The sequence below is a fragment of the Cydia splendana genome, chromosome 14 (assembly GCF_910591565.1).
Source record: "Cydia splendana chromosome 14, ilCydSple1.2, whole genome shotgun sequence".
NCBI lineage: Eukaryota > Metazoa > Arthropoda > Insecta > Lepidoptera > Tortricidae > Cydia > Cydia splendana.
Genome location: NC_085973.1, coordinates 10,826,563 through 10,846,168, shown reverse-complemented (window position 1 = coordinate 10,846,168; position 19,606 = coordinate 10,826,563). Strand labels below are relative to the sequence as shown.

The 19,606-nt window shown below is 38.7% G+C and overlaps 1 protein-coding gene across 1 annotated transcript in view; it reads right to left on the bottom strand.

Annotated features, from left to right (window-relative positions):
* Positions 1–533: 533 nt before the first annotated feature.
* The window catches only part of LOC134796894 (H2.0-like homeobox protein), a 41,474-nt gene continuing 22,401 nt past the window's right edge, over positions 534–19,606 (bottom strand). Inside the window, exons 2-3 of the mRNA XM_063769097.1 lie at positions 1,697–1,908; positions 534–1,034 (exon numbers count right to left, since the gene is read on the bottom strand). Coding sequence (XP_063625167.1) covers positions 903–1,034; positions 1,697–1,908 — 344 coding nt within the window. The 3' untranslated portion in view covers positions 534–902. The remainder of the gene's footprint in view (positions 1,035–1,696; positions 1,909–19,606) is intronic.

Below are 19,606 nucleotides of genomic sequence, written 5' to 3'. Positions count from 1 at the left end.
TTTTAAACACCATTTTTATTTTAGTAATATTATAAGCAGCTTTTATTGTATATCGTCAGTCTTAAATAAATACTTGTTCATTTATAAACACTTGTTTTTTTTCTAATACATAGTAGCATAGTATGTGTATATTTACTTTATACATTTTTAAATCTCTACCTATCTCTATTCACAATAAATAAAAGTTGAGTGACCAATCAAATTATTGATCAAATGATATCTTGGGACACATTTTTTCTTCTTTCCGAGCGATTATTTCTGAAAATATTCAGTTTCAAAAAAAATTGACCGCTTTTCTGTGATGTTCATAGATCCAATAAAAAAAAATATCCATACCTAAAACGAATGAATATTTTTAGGGTTCCGTACCCAAAGGGTAAAACGGGACCCTATTACTAAGACTCCGCTGTCCGTCCGTCCGGCCGTCCGTCCGTCCGTCGTCTGTCACCAGGCTGTATCTCACGAACCGTACCTAACCTAGATAGTTGAAATTTTCACAGATGATGTATTTCTGTTGCCGCTATAACCACAAATACTAAAAACAATAAAATAAAGATTTAAGTGGGGCTCCCATACAACAAACGTGATTTTTGACCGAAGTTAAGCAACGTCGGGCGGGGTCAGTACTTGGATGGGTGACCATTTTTTTTTTGCCGTTTTTTGCATTATGGTACGGAACCCTTCGTGCGCAAGTCCGACTCGCACTTGCCCGGTTTTTTTTATTCACTGACCCAGCCACACTATAAATACCCATGATTCGCATAGTGTGCGCCTAGGGTTTGCAATCCGGATCCGAAATGTATGAAATTATCCGGATCCGCGGATCTTCCCATACATTTCGGATCCGTCGTGCAAACCCTATGTGCGCCCCAGTGAGTTTTCAAATAGCTAAGCTAAGTTTCCTAATCGCTAAGCGTGTCGACATCCACTTCCTCGTTGTCGTCGGGTGCTTCTGGGTCCCGGCCCGGAGCGCCCGCGCGGCCCTCCTTGGTGTGCCGCCACTTCATGCGCCGGTTTTGAAACCATACTTTCACCTGTTGGTAAAGAAAAGTTTTATTAATGATAAAATGCACTCATGATGGGAATAATATGTAAAGTAGGAAATATAGATGGTCAGGCAAATCTTGTCAGTAGAAAAAGGCGCGAAATTCAAATTTTGTATGAGACGATATCCCTTCGCGTCTACATTTTTCAAATTTGCCGCCTTTATCTACTGACAAGATCTACTTGACCAACTATAGTTTAGCAAATGGAACGAATGATAAATTGAAATATTCCCTCAGGTGCAAAAAATGGATTTAGGCAAGAATTCAAAAGTATTCTATTAGATACTAAAAATGTGTGTAGACAGATTTGTTTTAGGTCTTAAACGTAGGTAGTAACTTTTTGGCAGAATATCTCCCAAAAAAAGAAAAATATTGTAAGGAAAGGAAACCAGAGTACCTATTATATTATTATACCTAATCCGTAGTTCCTCAAGGTTGGAAGGTCAGATGGCAGCAGTGGTTTTCGGCAACATCAATGCCTGATCCATTCTCGGGATTAGGTTGCCAAAAGCGGAGTCTGAAGGCTTACCGCGAACTTACGCATAAATTTACAAGTGTTACAAAGAGGCAACACGTCGAACGTGGTTCGCGGTAGGCCCTCTGTGCTTTTTCAGGACCAAATCGGGAAAGCACTAAAATGTATCAGGTACCTGCGCGTCAGTAAGCCCCAGCGTTGCTGCCAGCTGCCGCCGATCCGGCTTGGTAATGTATTTCTGTATCTGGAACCGCCTCTCGAGCCCCTTCCTTTGCAGGTTACTGAAGACCGCGCGCGACCACGAGCGCTTCCTCTTGCCTGTCGATGTGACGTCACAGCGCGGAGTTGACTGCTGCGGTGGTGATGACGTCAGTGGGAGCCGGTATACTGTTCAACATAATGGTATATATTTGAATAGAATAATGATTTATTGCCACAATACAAGAAGATTATAATAAACAAAAAACGTGTCGCTTAACTTTAAACTCGGGTAAATCCATTCGACCCTCTTAGCAAATATGTAATACCCTATTACCTTAATATCAAAATCGCGTAATCTGACAGATGGATTTACACTTATAGTTTGAAGTTAAGTGACTCAAATAATTAAACAGGGTTTCCTAAAACTACGAGTAAACAAGAAAATAACAGGCAGTGTGACAAAAGGGATGATCTCCGCATTTGCCGTGGTGCAGTGTAGACTATATCTACCTACTAAATTAGATTAGATTATACGTATGACCATACTGAACGTTCGTATTAATGTAATGAGCCACTTGGAGATGACGCAGTGAAATAAAACATTTAAGTAAGGTATGTTGGAGTAATATCGGATGCGGGGTAAGAACGTAGGAAATTCATTTCCGCCAAAATAGGCTTTATTTCTTAATTTTGACAACAATGTGCAAGACGCTATTTCATTCCGCTTCGGACACCAGTGTCCCTCCGCCGCTCAGTGATATCGGATGTGTTCTACGCGCCTTTAAAGGGAGCAAGGTAATTTTGGTCATTTTTCTGGCCATCCGATCTTCGCCCTGTAATTTATGTCGAGTATTGTGATAAAACTGTGGTTGTTTTTGTGATTCAGTTGATGTCAAATTTCGTTTTGAAGGTTTATCTTTAAATTAATCCAATCAAAACAGACCTAGGACTGCTGTAGACCGATGTCCGATCTTTACCCTTGCAGGTAAAGATCGGATAGCAACAATCCGACCTTTACCCATTTAAAATCCAGCAGTGATTGTCAAACTTTGTTTTTTTTTATGACTGCAATAACTCTGTTTTTATCGTAATTATTTCGTTCCTTTATCTTATTCGGTTGTTCTTTATTCGAGGACGGTAATTCAAAAGGAAGAGATATATTAGCAGTGTACGTAGCTATATATGTATATATGTATGAATGTATTACTTAGGAAATTGTTTCTATTGACATATCACACTTTGAGATCGGATATATGCTCGGATGCAAAAATGCAAAGTTTTAAACTATTTATGAGAACTTTTAAGTTTCCAGCTATTCGTGGCTGAAATTCATATACGTTGGAGGAGGTTAAACATCGGATATACTCTTTTAGATACCTTATTATCTGATCATTAGACCGGTTTTTTTTCGCCATCCGATGTTCCCCCGGGATGACAAATTCATCGTTACCCTCGAATTAAAATATGTCTCATCTTTACACTCGTATAAAACTGAAACCGTTGAACATTGAAGGTTGCCAATATTCAGGCTTAAACTTCGGTTATTATTTAACGATTTGCACCATATTTCTAGAAGCTGACGTACTGAGCTCGAGAAAAAAAAAATCGCGAGGTCTCCCAATTAGTCCCAAATCCGTCCGGTATTATCCCAACATACCTTGTTTGAAAATATAAATATAACTCTATTAGTTATTTATTTATTTTATTTATTTATTTATTTATTTATTTAAGAAACAAACAGTCTTTTATAGTTATATATAACACTGGAACTTTTCTTAAAACTAGACTTACAGTTTCCTTAATGAAAATATTTTAACATCATGCTTATTAAGTAGTTTCTACATAGTAAAACAGAGCTATTTGTGCGTGCAAAAACAAAACACAAAAAAAAGAAAAGAAAAAAAATTATGAGAATAAAAATATAAGAGTATTATAACAACCTTATGGTATTGTTACTAATTGTTTACAAACTGAATTCTCAGGATTTGTTAACTATGTATTAATAAAGAAATTATAAAAAGCAGTAACATCTAATACTGAGATTATTTCGTTATAGCGCCAATCTAAACATTTGGGTTATTAGTTATTACACTGCATAGATAGTGTTTTAAATCTATTAGTTATTTATTTTACAAGGGGCAAAGTTGTTGTTTAACCTCTCGTGCTAATATTGCCTGTGCGTGCAAGCGAAAGATTCCAAAATTGATCCACGAGCGTAGCGAGTGGTTCGAAGAATGGAATCTTGAGCGTTGCGAGAGTTTCAAGGTACGAGGGTTAACCAAATTTTGCCACCGAGTGAAACACAAAATTTTTCACCACACCAACACAAGGAAAATACTGACTGTAAAATATCAAACAAATTCAAAGCAAATCGATTCAAAATGAATGTTTGAATATAATAATAATGATAATTCAGCCTATATACGTCTCACTGCTGGGGACAGGTCTCCTCTCATGCGCGAGAGGGCTTGAGCTATAGTCCCCACGCTAGCCCAATGCGGATTGGGGACTTCACATACACCTTTGAATTTGAATATATGTACATATATCTCTCAAAATTGACAGTCCGTTTTCAAACAAATTTTTCGTCGGACGTACCTGTATCTACCTACCGTTTTTGACCTACAAGCAAAGAACTCAAAAAGAGCTGAAATTTATTATGCACACCGCACACCTTCCTGGGACTCCGCAAACTCGGATAACACGCATCTAGGACCACGATTTCCAGCTTGCTGGGAATTAATTCCTCAAAACGCTTTAATTATGACTCTAATTTGATTTGCCTAATTAGACCAACTAATAAGTAATAACAAGTTAATTCTGAACTGTTTAGACAACGGTTTCACTCACTTGAATTTTTTGTCGAGCCCCATATTGGGTTGAGCCCCATTCATTCCACGACTCTTCTCTTTCCGCACAAACTCTAGTATCTTAGGCGGTGTACTGGTGGTAATTATAGGAAATATTTTAAAATGTTGTACTTTGGAAACAGCTTTTGATATAACAGCTAGGTATATCTTATTACACACTCATTCATTTAATCAAGACCCTACAAGTGCAGTTTATGAGGAGGTAAACTGAGCATGTAACCTACGCTTTATATTGCACTATTATCTTACAATTAACGACTACGGTGAGGACGATGAAGTCATTGTTGTGGATAATTCTTAACATTTGAAGTAGGTACACAACTGTAGGTTTCTGAGGAGACTTTATGAGGGTGTTAGTGGAAAAGTTTAGGTTAAATTATAAACTGTTTTAGACCATATTTTATAAAAATTAACTTTATTATAAGTGTTTAAGCTGGCGAATACGAGAAACTTACTAAGCAAGTAAATATATTTTTCACTTCTCATGCTCAAAAAGTGTACCTTTATGTTGTGCGTAGACGACATAAAATCGCATTTTATGCTCTAGAGCATAAAAGTAAAATTTTCTTCTAAGACTAAGGTTGCACAATTTTACTGAGCAATAAAATTGTGTAGATGACAAAACTTGTTATATTATTTTATTTTTGCTACAATTTATTAGAAATCCGTATTTTCTGTCATCAAATTTAGTAAATCACATAAAATAGGAGTCGATTATCGTTCAAAAATGCTCCGAAATGTTTGACTTGGCAGAAAACCAAGCGTCTGAAACTCTGATCACATGTTGAAAATTAAAAAAAAAAATTAAAAAGTTAGTTGGCGGGAATTGGTTATGTATTATGTTCTTTCGCTTTACGACAATTTCGTGGTGTAAATTGCCGTGAAAAATATAATTATTTTCCTCGCAATCGAAGTGAAAAGCAGAGTGTACAACAAGGGCATAAATGTCCATTTTTACCCTCGTCTACTATTTTGGTCTTCGCTTCGCTCAGACCAAAAAATTGCCTCGGGTAAAAATGGGTCACTTTATGCCCTTGTTGTACAATCTACTATTTTATTACATTTGTTTAGGGTACTTTCAATGAACCATTTAGGTAAAAGTACACTGAGAAAAATTTGCTACTTATGAAGCTAAAAATTGTAAGTAGCTTGCAATTTGCTACTTACTACGGGTGCAGCATACTTAATACAGCTGCCGCATACTGCTTAATGGTGCAAGCTACTTACGCGTTTAGGAGATACACAATGTTGCGTACGGGCATTGCAATATTGTACGTATAATGTCAGCGCCTACGTAATAAGTATGTTATACCCGTACAATACGTAGTTGTTTAAGGAACTTGAATGTAAGTAGCTGCCACCATTACCCATACATATTCGGGTACATTATCCAGTTCAACCTCCTACTTATAAGTAGCTTATACCTATATAATAAGTAGTTTTCAACAGAACATGAACATAAGTAGAAAACATCTTTATTCATACATGTGTTGGTTATCATATCCAGTTGTTTAAACGTACACCTCCTACTTATTTAAAGGCTTTACTTACACGATATCCGTATCTTTACGAATACGTAGGCGAGTTACGAGAGTTGTAATACAAATACGACCTACTATACAGTCCCATGATGAGTAAATATGCCGATTCATTATACGTGTGCGGTCTACTGTTATACATGTAGCAGCTACGTATCTTACGTAGCCCATGCCAGTACGTAAGGACCCAGTCACCTGACGCTAGCACGCAAGCTACGTAAAATACGTGGACAGTGCCATGATGAGTAAATATACCGATTCATTATACGTGTGCGGTCTACTGTTATACATGTAGCAGCTACGTATCTTACGTAGCCCATGCCAGTACGTAAGGACCCAGTCACCTGATGCTAGCACGCAAGCTACGTAAAATACGTAGACAGTGCCATGATCAGTAAATATGCATATTCATTATACGTGTGCGGTCTACTGTTATATATGTAGCAGCTACATGTCTTACGTAGCCCATGCCAGTACGTAAGGACCCAGTTACCTGACGCTAGCACGCAATCTACGTAAAATACGTAGACAGTGCCATGATGAGTAAATATACCGATTCATTATACGTGTGCAGTCTACTGTTATACATGTAGCAGCTACGTATCTTACGTAGCCCATGCCAGTACGTAAGGACCCAGTCACCTGATTCTAGCACGCAAGCTACGTAAAATACGTAGACAGTGCCATGATGACTAAATATGCATATTCATTACACGTGTGCGGTCTACTGTTATACATGTAGCAGCTACGTATGTTACGTAGCCCATGCCAGTACGTAAGGACCCAGTCACCTGATGCTAGCACGAAAGCTACGTAAAATACATAGACAGTGCCATGATGAGTGAATATGCCGAGTCATTATACGCGTGCGGTCTACTGTTATACATGTAGCAGCTACGTATCTTACGTAGCCCATGCCAGTACGTAAGGACCCAGTCACCTGATGCTAGCACGCAAACTACGTAAAATACGTAGACAGTGCCATGATGAGTAAATATGCATATTCATTATACGTGTGCAGTCTACTGTTATACATGTAGCAGCTACGTATCTTACGTAGCTCATGCCAGTACGTAAGGACCCAGTCACCTGATGCTAGCACGCAAGCTACGTAAAATACGTAGACAGTGCCATGATGAGTGAATATGCCGATTCATTATACGTGTGCGGTCTACTGTTATACATGTAGCAGCTACGTATCTTATGTAGCCCATGCCAGTACGTAAGGACCCAGTCACCTGATGCTAGCACGCAAGCTACGTAAAATACGTAGACAGTGCCATGATTAGTAAATATGCATATTCATTATACGTGTGCAGTCTACTGTTATACATGTAGCAGCTACTTATCTTACGTAGCTCATGCCAGTACGTAAGGACCCAGTCACCTGATGCAAGCACGCAAGCTACGTAAAATACGTAGACAGTGCCATGATGAGTGAATATGCCGATTCATTATACGTGTGCGGTCTACTGTTATACATGTAGCAGCTACGTATCTTACGTAGCCCATGCCACCACGTAAGGACCCAGTCACCTGATGCTAGCACGCAAGCTACGTAAAATACGTAGACAGTGCCATGATGAGTAAATATGCATATTCATTATACGCGTGCAGTCTACTGTTATACATGTAGCAGCTACGTATCTTACGTAGCTCATGCCAGTACGTAAGGACCCAGTCACCTGATGCTAGCACGCAAGCTACGTAAAATACGTAGACAGTGCCATGATGAGTGAATATGCCGATTCATTATACGTGTGCAGTCTACTGTTATACATGTAGCAGCTACGTATCTTACGTAGTTCATGCCAGTACGTAAGGACCCAGTCACCTGATGCTAGCACGCAAGCTACGTAAAATACGTAGACAGTGCCATGATGAGTGAATATGCCGATTCATTATACGTGTGCGGTCTACTGTTATACATGTAGCAGCTACGTATCTTACGTAGCCCATGCCAGTACGTAAGGACCCAGTCACCTGATGCTAGCACGCAAGCTACGTAAAATACGTAGACAGTGCCATGATTAGTAAATATGCATATTCATTATACGTGTGCAGTCTACTGTTATACATGTAGCAGCTACTTATCTTACGTAGCTCATGCCAGTACGTAAGGACCCAGTCACCTGATGCAAGCACGCAAGCTACGTAAAATACGTAGACAGTGCCATGATGAGTAAATATGCCGATTCATTATACGTGTGCGGTCTACTGTTAATCATGTAGCAGCTACGTATGTTACGTAGCCCATGCCATTACATAAGGACCCAGTCACCGGATGCTAGCACGCAAGCTACGTAATATACGTAGACAGAGCCATGATGAGTAAATATGCCGATTCATTATACGTGTGCGGTCTACTGTTATACATGTAGCAGCTACGTTTGTTACGTAGCCCATGCCAGTACGTAAGGACCCAGTCACCTGATGCTAGCACGCAAGCTAAGTAAAATACGTAGACAGTGCCATGATGAGTAAATATGCATATTCATTATACGTGTGCAGTCTACTGTTATACATGTAGCAGCTACGTATCTTACGTAGCTCATGCCAGTACGTAAGGACCCAGTCACCTGATGCTAGCACGCAAGCTACATAAAATACGTAGACAGTGCCACGATGAGTGAATATGCCGTCATTATACGCGGGCGGTCTACTGTTATACATGTAGCAGCTACGTATCTTACGTAGCCCATGCTAGTACGTAAGGACCCAGTCACCTGATGCTAGCACGCAAGCTACGTAAAATACGTAGACAGTGCCATGATGAGTAAATATGCATATTCATTATACGTGTGCAGTCTACTGTTATACATGTAGCAGCTACGTATCTTACGTAGCTCATGCCAGTACGTAAGGACCCAGGCACCTGATGCTAGCACGCAAGCTACGTAAAATACGTAGACAGTGCCATGATGAGTGAATATGCCGATTCATTATACGTGTGCGGTCTACTGTTATACATGTAGCAGCTACGTATCTTACGTAGCCCATGCCAGTACGTAAGGACCCAGTCACCTGATGCTAGCACGCAAGCTACGTAAAATACGTAGACAGTGCCATGATGAGTAAATATGCATATTCATTATACGTGTGCAGTCTACTGTTATACATGTAGCAGCTACGTATCTTACGTAGCTCATGCCAGTACGTAAGGACCCAGTCACCTGATGCTAGCACGCAAGCTACGTAAAATACGTAGACAGTGCCATGATGAGTGAATATGCCGATTCATTATACGTGTGCGGTCTACTGTTATACATGTAGCAGCTACGTATCTTATGTAGCCCATGCCAGTACGTAAGGACCCAGTCACCTGATGCTAGCACGCAAGCTACGTAAAATACGTAGACAGTGCCATGATTAGTAAATATGCATATTCATTATACGTGTGCAGTCTACTGTTATACATGTAGCAGCTACTTATCTTACGTAGCTCATGCCAGTACGTAAGGACCCAGTCACCTGATGCAAGCACGCAAGCTACGTAAAATACGTAGACAGTGCCATGATGAGTAAATATGCCGATTAATTATACGTGTGCGGTCTACTGTTAAACATGTAGCACCTACGCGTCTTACGTAGCCCATGCCAGTACGTAAGGACCCAGTCACCTGATGCTAGCACGCAAGCTACGTAAAATACGTAAACAGTGCCATGATGAGTAAATATGCATATTCATTATACGTGTGCGGTCTACTGTTGTACATGTAGCAGCTACGTATGTTACGTAGCCCATGCCAGTACGTAAGGACCCAGTCACCTGATGCTAGCACGAAAGCTACGTAAAATACGTAGACAGTGCCATGATGAGTGAATATGCCGAGTCATTATACGTGTGCGGTCTACTGTTATACATGTAGCAGCTACGTATGTTACGTAGCCCATGCCAGTACGTAAGGATCCAGTCACCTGATGCTAGCACGCAAGCTACGTAAAATACGTAGACAGTGCCATGATGAGTGAATATGCCGATTCACTATACGTGTGCGGTCTACTGTTATACATGTAGCAGCTACCTATCTTACGTAGCCCATGCCAGTACGTAAGGACCTAGACACCTGACGCCAGCACGCAAATTACGTAAAATACGTAGACAGTGCCATGATGAGTAAATATACCGATTCATTATACGTGTGAGGTCTACTGTCATACATGTAGCAGCTACGTATCTTACGTAGCTCATGCCAGTATGTAAGGACCCAGTCACCTGATGCTAGCACGCAAGCTACGTATAATACGTAGACAGTGCCATGATGAGTGAATATGCCGATTCATTATACGTGTGCGGTCTACTGTTATACATGTAGCAGCTACCTATCTTACGTAGCCCATGCCAGTACGTAAGGACCTAGACACCTGACGCCAGCACGCAAGTTACGTAAAATACGTAGACAGTGCCATGATGAGTAAATATACCGATTCATTATAAGTGTGCGGTCTACTGTTATACATGTAGCAGCTACGTATGTTACGTAGCCCATGCCAGTACGTAAGGACCCAGTCACCTGATGCTAGCACGCAAGCTACGTAAAATACGTAGACAGTGCCATGATGAGTAAATATGCATATTCATTATACGTGTGCAGTCTACTGTTATACATGTAGCAGCTTCTTATCTTACGTAGCTCATGCCAGTACGTAAGGACCCAGTCACCTGATGCTAGCACGCAAGCTACGTATAATACGTAGACAGTGCCATGATTAGTAAATATGCATATTCATTATACGTCTGCGGTCTACTGTTATACATGTAGCAGCTGCGTATCTTATGTAGCCCATGCCAGTACGTAAGGACCCAGTCACCTGACGCTAGCACGCAAGCTACGTATAATACGTAGACAGTGCCATGATTAGTAAATATGCATATTCATTATACGTGTGCAGTCTACTGTTATACATGTAGCAGCTACGTCTCTTACGTAGCCCATACTAGCACGTAAGGAGCCAGTCACCTGATGCTAGTACGCAAGCTACGTAAAATACTTAGACAGTGCCATGATGAGTAAATGGGTATCGTCTTGGGTCGTCCCATTAGGTTTTTGCCAAGTTCTTAAATTAGTCCTATTCTGCTTTCGTCACCCATTCTACATTCGTCACTTTTGTCGGTGGGCTTTCTCATCTTTGGTCATATTTGTTGTTTGCCTTTTTCTTATTCCGACCCATTCCGGTATTCTTCATTATCTTGTTTGGGCATGTTCGATGTTAGTCTATCTCGTATTCAGTCTCATTCATTATTCGTAATTTTTCTTCGACACGTTCGATATTGGTCCCATTCGGTTATTGACAAGTTCTTAATTTGTCTTATTCTGTATTCTGTCATATTCTTCATTCGTCACTTTCGCTGGTAGTCTTTGTCATCTTTGGCCATATTTGTTGATTGTCTTTTTCCCAGTGTGGTTATCAATTTCATCATCCCTTCCCTCCCGTGAGCGTCATAGAAGTCGCCCTGAAGAAGGTTGACAGCAGTTACCAAAGCTTTAATCAGTCTGAAACTATCTAAGTAGCCATACTACTGTGCCCTGGTCTAAGACCAGGCACGGCACGACGTAGTAAGCCCCGTGTCCCCGTTTTGGATTAATCTGCCCTACATGTGTATTGTTTAGGATACATTTAATTAATATTTAAGTATAAGGATTATTGTTTATGGAATCAAAACAAAAAACAAGACAAATAGTAAATGGGACGAATATCGAATGAGACGAATATCGAACGGGACGAATATCGAACGGGACGAATATCGAACGGGACGAATATTTATCGTGACAAATAGAGAATGTGTCCAAATTTCAAAAGATCCTAAATAATAAAAATACGAAATTAGAATAAGACCAAAGACGATATTACGAATAACGAATGAGACTTAAAAAAGAAATTGACTAACATCGAACATGCCCAAAGAAGATGATGACGAATACCGGAATAAGCCGAAATAAGAAAAAGGCAAACAACCAAGTATAACCAAATATGAAAAAGACCACCGATGAACTTGACGAATGTAGAATGGGTGACGAAAGCAGAATGGGACTAATTTAAGAACTTGACAAAAAACTAATGGGACGACCCAAGAGTATACCAGTAAATGGGTCATTCCACCGTTTCGGGTGTTACACTTGAACTCATAAAATAAGGTTTTATTCGATATTGTAACAGGAACTAGGAGGTTAAACTATTGATTCATCTACTACTTTGATAATATTTTCTTTTCCTGAACACACATAATTTAAAGTATAAGAGCAATAACGAGAGACTCACTAAAAAGTAGCTGCTTCGGGTGTTACGTGAATTGGCCTATAACTTCTGACCATCAGTACCAAAATGCATAAATTAGCGAATTTTCTCAAGTAACCTCCAGTTTTATTTATGTCAAGTAATAATAGTCCTGCTAGTCTACTGAAACACTAAAGTAACACTTAGTATCACTTTTTATTTAATTTTAATATAATAAATTACCTGTTTCGGGTGTTACTCATGGTTCGTTTCGGGTGTTACGAGTACGAAATTAAGACAGATTTATACGAAATCACGGCTCATTTTATTGAAAATATTGTCTTTTTAATAAATTCGATTAAAAACATAAGTATTAAATGCTGAATTATTATAAAATACATTAGTCTTAACAATAAAAAGTGTTTCTCGTAGATATCATAATTATTTTTCTTTCAATGCGAATATTTTCGAAAATATTCCCTTAATCAAAAAATGGTTGATGGTGACACCTATTCATTTTGAGAAATCTATCCAACGACACCCCACATCACAGGATTAAAGGCGAAAATAAATAAAAAATATGTTGTACAGGAGCTACCCCAAAAAAAATTTTTTTTGTCATTTTTGTGTTACTACTTTGTCGCCATGATTGATTTATGTATCCATGCCCAATTTCAGCTTTCTAGCACTAACCACCACGGAGAAAAGCCGGGGACAGACAGGCGGACGTTTCGGGTGCTACACAACTTCAAACTTTAAAACATACGATTAAAGCAGACACTAAAACAATAATTACTACACATTTGAATAGATTCACATCATAGCCTTTCTTTGGCAAAACATGTTTGGCTATAGTTAATTACGGGGAAAGTTACACATATTTTTGTCTCTTTTTCGTTTCGGGTGTTACTTTGAGACCACAGTCTAGAATACTCTTCTAAAAACCGATTAATCCATGCTTTTGATGCTAGCACGCAAGCTACGTAAAATACGTAGATAGTGCCATGATGAGTAAATATGCATATTCATTATACGTGTGCGGTCTACTGTTATACATGTAACAGCTACGTATCTTACGTAGCCCATGCCAGTACGTAAGGACCAGTCACCTGACGCTAACACGCAAGCTACGTATAATACGTAGACAGTGCCATGATGAGTAAATATGCCGATTCATTATACGTGTGCGGTCTACTGTTATACATGTAGCAGCTACGTATCTTACGTAGCCCATGCCAGTACGTAAGGGCCCAGTCACCTGATGCTAGCACGCAAGCTACGTAAAATACGTAGGCAGTGCCATGATGAGTAAATATGCATATTCATTATACGTGTGCGGTCTGCTGTTATACATGTAGCAGCTACGTATCTTACGTAGCCCATGCCAGTACGTAAGGACCAGTCACCTGACGCTAACACGCAAGCTACGTATAATACGTAGACAGTGCCATAATGAGTAAATATGCCGATTCATTATACGTGTGCGGTCTACTGTTATACAAGTAGCAGCTACGTATGTTACGTAGCCCATGCCAGTACGTAAGGACCCAGTCACCTGATGCTAGCACGCAAGCTATACCCCCAAATATATACCCCAGGGGAGAATCTCTGCATAGACGAATCTTTAATTTTGTCTAGAGGCCGGAGTGGCATTCGCCAATATATTAAAGGTAAACGCCACAAATATGGCATCAAAATGTATGTGTTAGCCACTCCTGGTGGCCTTGTCCTCCAATCTCATATGTACAGAGGGAAAAATGATATTGAAATTGGAGGGCAAGGCCATACAGACAAGGTAGTGGCTAAACTTCTCCAGCCATATTTAGAAAAGGGCCGCCATATTTTCATGGACAATTTTTATAAGTGTCGGGCTCGCAAAATTTTTAATGGCAAAAAAAACTAATGTTACCGGAACGTTGCGATCTCGATGAAAAAATTGGGCAAAGGAGGCAGCATATATATTAGGTTCGATAAGAATGGGATTTGTGTTTGCAAGTGGAAAGACTATTTATGACTTAAATTCTATGTTTTTATCATCTAATGACTACAAAATCCTGCCTTTTTTGGTTGTGACGCCTGTGACTATATTTTTTGTCATTCGTGTACTTTAATAATGAAAATATACCAAATTTACTTCCTTTAAGGTAAAGGGCCCCTGTTTCGGCAGGTTAAGGCTCTTGAGAGTTTGTATATTTTTTTTAAATATTACTAAGCATATCAATACCTTGAAAGCTTTTGAGTAAGTTATATTAGTTCTTTGTTTCGAATTTTTTCGTGAACCTCTTATTTGGCTCCCATTTCGTGATACAAATTTAGGTCAGCTCCTAAGTTCGTGAATTCGTGTCCCCTGTTTCGGAATAAAGTTTTCTTAGAGTAATTGGTGATAATTTGCTGATAATCATTTTAAATATTTAACGGTCTTACCTACTTACGAGTAATTGTAAGGTCAAATTAAAAGTAATATTTAAAAATAATGTTAAATTGAGAGCTAGCTTAAAGTTTTTTGTACTCGTCGACTTTAATGGTTGAATTAAGACTGTAAACCATATGGGTACTTTAATACTTGATTAAAAGCCGAACTATATAAATTAAAAAAATTAAAAATATATAATAATAATAATAAAACTGAAACCGGTTCACGGGTATCTATTGATGTACCCGTGAATGGGTTCCAGCAGGCGTTCTACATGACATCAAATTTCTCCAAACGGCCTCTACGTGTTGGATCCATATCCCCACGCACGCCTTTGTAAATGACCGGGCTCGAAAGACCCGAGAGTTTTAAAACGGAGATACAAATAATAATTATTTACAAAAAAAATTTACTATCTTATACGTTAAATATAAACATAGACAAAAATAAATCAAATAAATTGAATTATAAATAAAATTGTGCTAGTAGTTAATATGAGAATATACGTGGAATATACCTTAAAATTTTTAACTCGGGTCACATTCAAACTCGTTTTATGAGAATTCTAGTGAAAAAAACGTATACCGAATTTCGCTCAAACGAAACTTGATGAAATACATTAATTGTTTTCTAATTTATTTTTTTAATTTTCTCGATGTTATATTTAAAAACAAGCACTCATAATGTATCTAGAAAATCCTTGATTCGTTAGTGGCACGAAATAGGAGACACACGAAAAATAAAATGACCGCTATTTCGTGAGTCGATTTATTGCAATTTTAAGGTATTTCTATGCATATATTCAGTCTTTTTTCTTATCAAATCAATTACTAAGGAACCCACAGAAACACTCCCAAAAACTTTTATTCGAATGGGTTTAGCTTTTCCTTCCTATAAGCTTAACAAGTGAGAGCACGCACCTTACGCCTAAAAAAAGTGCACGCATACAACACAGCTGTTCGCGGCCGTCTGACAGTTTCGACCGTCGTATTACTCTCAGTTTAATCACTAAAATATTGGTTATTATTTTATTGAAGAGATTAAATAATACAGATTTTTTTCATATGTATAATTTGAATAAAAAATATTTGAATTCCTTATTATTTGCGCCAGAAACAAAACTAACGAAATAACGTACTAACACGAACTTGGGGCCCTTTACCTTATTTACGAAATATTTTTATTGAATATTGTATCACGTCCAAGGTCATATTTTACTTTTACAGTATTTTGTGTGTTTTATTAAAAACGAAGACTTATACTCACATTCCCTAATACTGTACCTATATTTTCGTAATTTTTTAATGACTTCATTGTAAATTTATCATTTTTTGTTGAAAATAACCGTAACCGATTCTAACCGATATTCGGTTATTTTTCGGGCATAACCGTAACCGAAACCGGTTATGAAGTTCGGCCGGTTATTGCATTCCCTACAGGGCAAGCTATGCTGGCGCCATCTGCTAAATACTTTGACCGGCCAACCCCATTTGTGGCGTTTTCCTTGGATATGACACCGTAGGATTGTGAACCCGTTAGTTTGTAATCTAACGTAGGTTAGGTTAGGTTAGATTGTAATCTCCCTACCGTCCGTTTATAATTTAACTAGCGATATTATAAACTGACGACTAACGAGTGTTTACAATTTTACGGTGACATATAATTATATTGCCTAATCCCACTGCGGCCTCTCGATAAAATCATGGATTCGTCAATCGATAAATTAATATTCTCCCAGGACTATACAATTCAGTCATTCTATGATTAAAATAACTAAACAATGAATCTAAATTGTCCTGTCCAAACCTTAACCATCTAAAGATAATTAAAAATCTGTTACGCGAAATATAAAATGTACGAACTATATCTTTCTATTTTCGCACCGTGAACCACGTTCGATGTGTTGCCTCCCTGTCACACTTACGTACGAATTTACAAGTGCGACAGACAGGCAATACGTCGAACGCGTTTTGCGGTTGGTCTTGGTGTAGGTACGTCAAGGTACGTATTTTTACGTAGCTGGCGTACTTATAGTAGAAGAGCCGGCCGCAAATTTTTTAACCGACTTGATACCACGATGAAATGCACAATGGTTTCCCAGAAAAGTTATGCTAAGTCCGAATTCGATAGTCTGCCACGGCGGAACTTGCCGAAAGTACGAAAAAGAAGGCCACTTCCGGTGCGAAAAAAGGGGCTGATTTAACCCATCTGATACCGAGATAGTAGTTATGGCAGCAGTTAGAAATTTACATGTAGACACAGAAAAGCGAAGTCTGCCACTATTTTTTTTGCCGGAAGTGCTTGGCAGACGCTCTCAAAGGTGACCATCGGGACCCCTAAATTAACCCATCTGATACTACCATGAAACCAATGCCAGTCGGTAGGTATGAACTCTCATGTCAGGAATATATAAGTCTGCCAAGGCTTTTCCTGCCGAAACACCATGGCAGACGAGATTATGTAAGCAAGGTCGCCATCGGTTACCCTACACTAACCCATCTGATACCACCATGAAACCAATTCCATTCGTTAGGTATGAACCCCCATTTTAGGAATATATAAGTCTGCCAAGGTTTTTCCTGCCGAAACACCTTGGCAGACGAGATTATAAGCAAGATGACCATCGGTTACCGTACACTAACCCATCTGATACCGCCATGAAACCAATTCCAATCGGTAGGTATGAGCCCTCATTTCATGAATATATAAGTCTGCCAAGGCTTTTCCTGCCGAAACTCCTTGACAGACGAGATTATGTAAGCAACATCCGCATCCGTGGGACCGGTATACGTGATTACTGTAGGCTTATTTATTACTTTATGCTTTTACATATTTGTATATTATTATGTTATTAATGAAATATGGTTATAATTTATTAAACCTATACCTAATACATTGGGAATTCATTACCTGCTTACGGCAGTAGTAGGGAGTAGTGGGTGAGTTCTGGCTCACTTAGCCAGGCCAACAGTCCCTCCCCCTTTTTTTCCCTTGTTGAGGCCCTGCAACCTTACCTTGAACCCAACCTAATGTCATTGTAGCTCGAATCTAACCTAATCTATTTTTATTGCTTTTAGAAAATATTCTAATAACAATTATCTACTTTTGCAAAGTTAAATGTTGAATTCTTTATTTCGCAAAATGGAATTTTAATGTGACTATAATGTATGTGCAATCTACTTAGAAACTGGGTTTAAAAATATAAAAACACACATTTTATATAGGATAATAAGTTTATTCAAGTAATATTCTGAACATATGAGATATAGTAACATCATTACTTATTCTGTGTACAGTGGAGAAAACATGCAAGTTGACATTTTTCGTTTTAAAATAAAGATAAACTAAACAGTATTTGCCACAAACCGATGTTAAAAAACTTTGCAGTTGTTGGTTGGCATAATACCATCTCTTACAATTTCTCTTCATTAACATTTTATGATACCTTCCTGTTTTTATTTACTTTATTTAATTTTTTATTTTTTATGTGATCGGTACTTCATTTATTTTAGATTTTGGGCTAATATTAGTTTGTTAACCGACTTCCAAATCTCAAAGAAGAAGGTTATCAATTCGGTTGTATGTTTTTTTTATTTTTTTTATGTTTGTTACTCTATATCTCCGTCATTCCTGGACCGATTTTGAAAATTAGTTTTTTGATTGTATGTATATGCATACAGATTGGTTCCGTTTTTGTCAAAACCCAGTTCTGATGATGGGATCCATGAGGAATCGAGGGAACTCCTCAAATTTTAAACGCATACATATAGTGATTTTTGGGTTTTTATCATCAAATTAAGCATACACATTCAAAAAAGTGACATTTGATGAAGTGCAACTGCTGATGATGATCAGAACGGAACTCTTCAACGACGCATAGTTCACGTTTGGCGATTTGTCGTCTTCGTTATGTTTGTTAAGCAAGTCAAGTTTTTAAGCCACATTTTTGTCAAGCTCGAGTTCTGATGATGGGATCCATGAGGAATCGAGGGAACTCCTCAAATCTTAAAGGCATGCGTATAGACATTTTTGTATTTTCATCAGAATATCAAGGATTTTCATTAAAAACTGGCGCATTTGATGAAGTGGAACTGCTGATGATGACCAGAACAGAACTCTTCAACCACGCATAGTTCACGTTTGGCGATTTTTCCTCTTCGTTATGTTTGTTAAGCAAGTCAAGTTTTAAAGCCACATTTTTGTCAAGCTCGAGTTCTAATGATGGGATCCATAAGGAATCGAGGGAACTCCTCAAATATTAAAGGCATAAGTATAGATTTTTTTTGTATTTTCATCATAAAATCAAGCATTTACATTAAAAACTGTCGCATTTGATGAAGTGGAACTGCTGATGATGACCAGAACAAAACTCTTCAACGACGCATAGTACACGTTTGGTGATTTCTAATTTCGATTTTGACTTGGACTGCGACCCGGACTCGGACCCAGAACCGGACTCATACCCGGATCCGGTTCGGACCCGGACTCGGACCCGGACTTGGAATCGAACTCGGACCCGGACTCGGACTCGGACACGGACTCGGACTAGGACCCGGACTCGGACTCGGACCCGGACTCGGAACCGGACTCGGAACCGGACTCGGACTCGGACCCGGACACGGACTCGGACACGGATTCGGACCCGGACTCGGACTCAGACTCGGACCCGGACTCGGACCCGGACCTTGACCCGGAAAACCACTATAATATATATTATATTATAATTATTCTCTTTATTTATTTTTCGTCTTAAGTTAGGTTTGTTATAATATGAATATAAAAGTAAAATATAAAAACACTTACAAAACAATAAAAAATACATATAAACACATTATAAAAAACCTAAC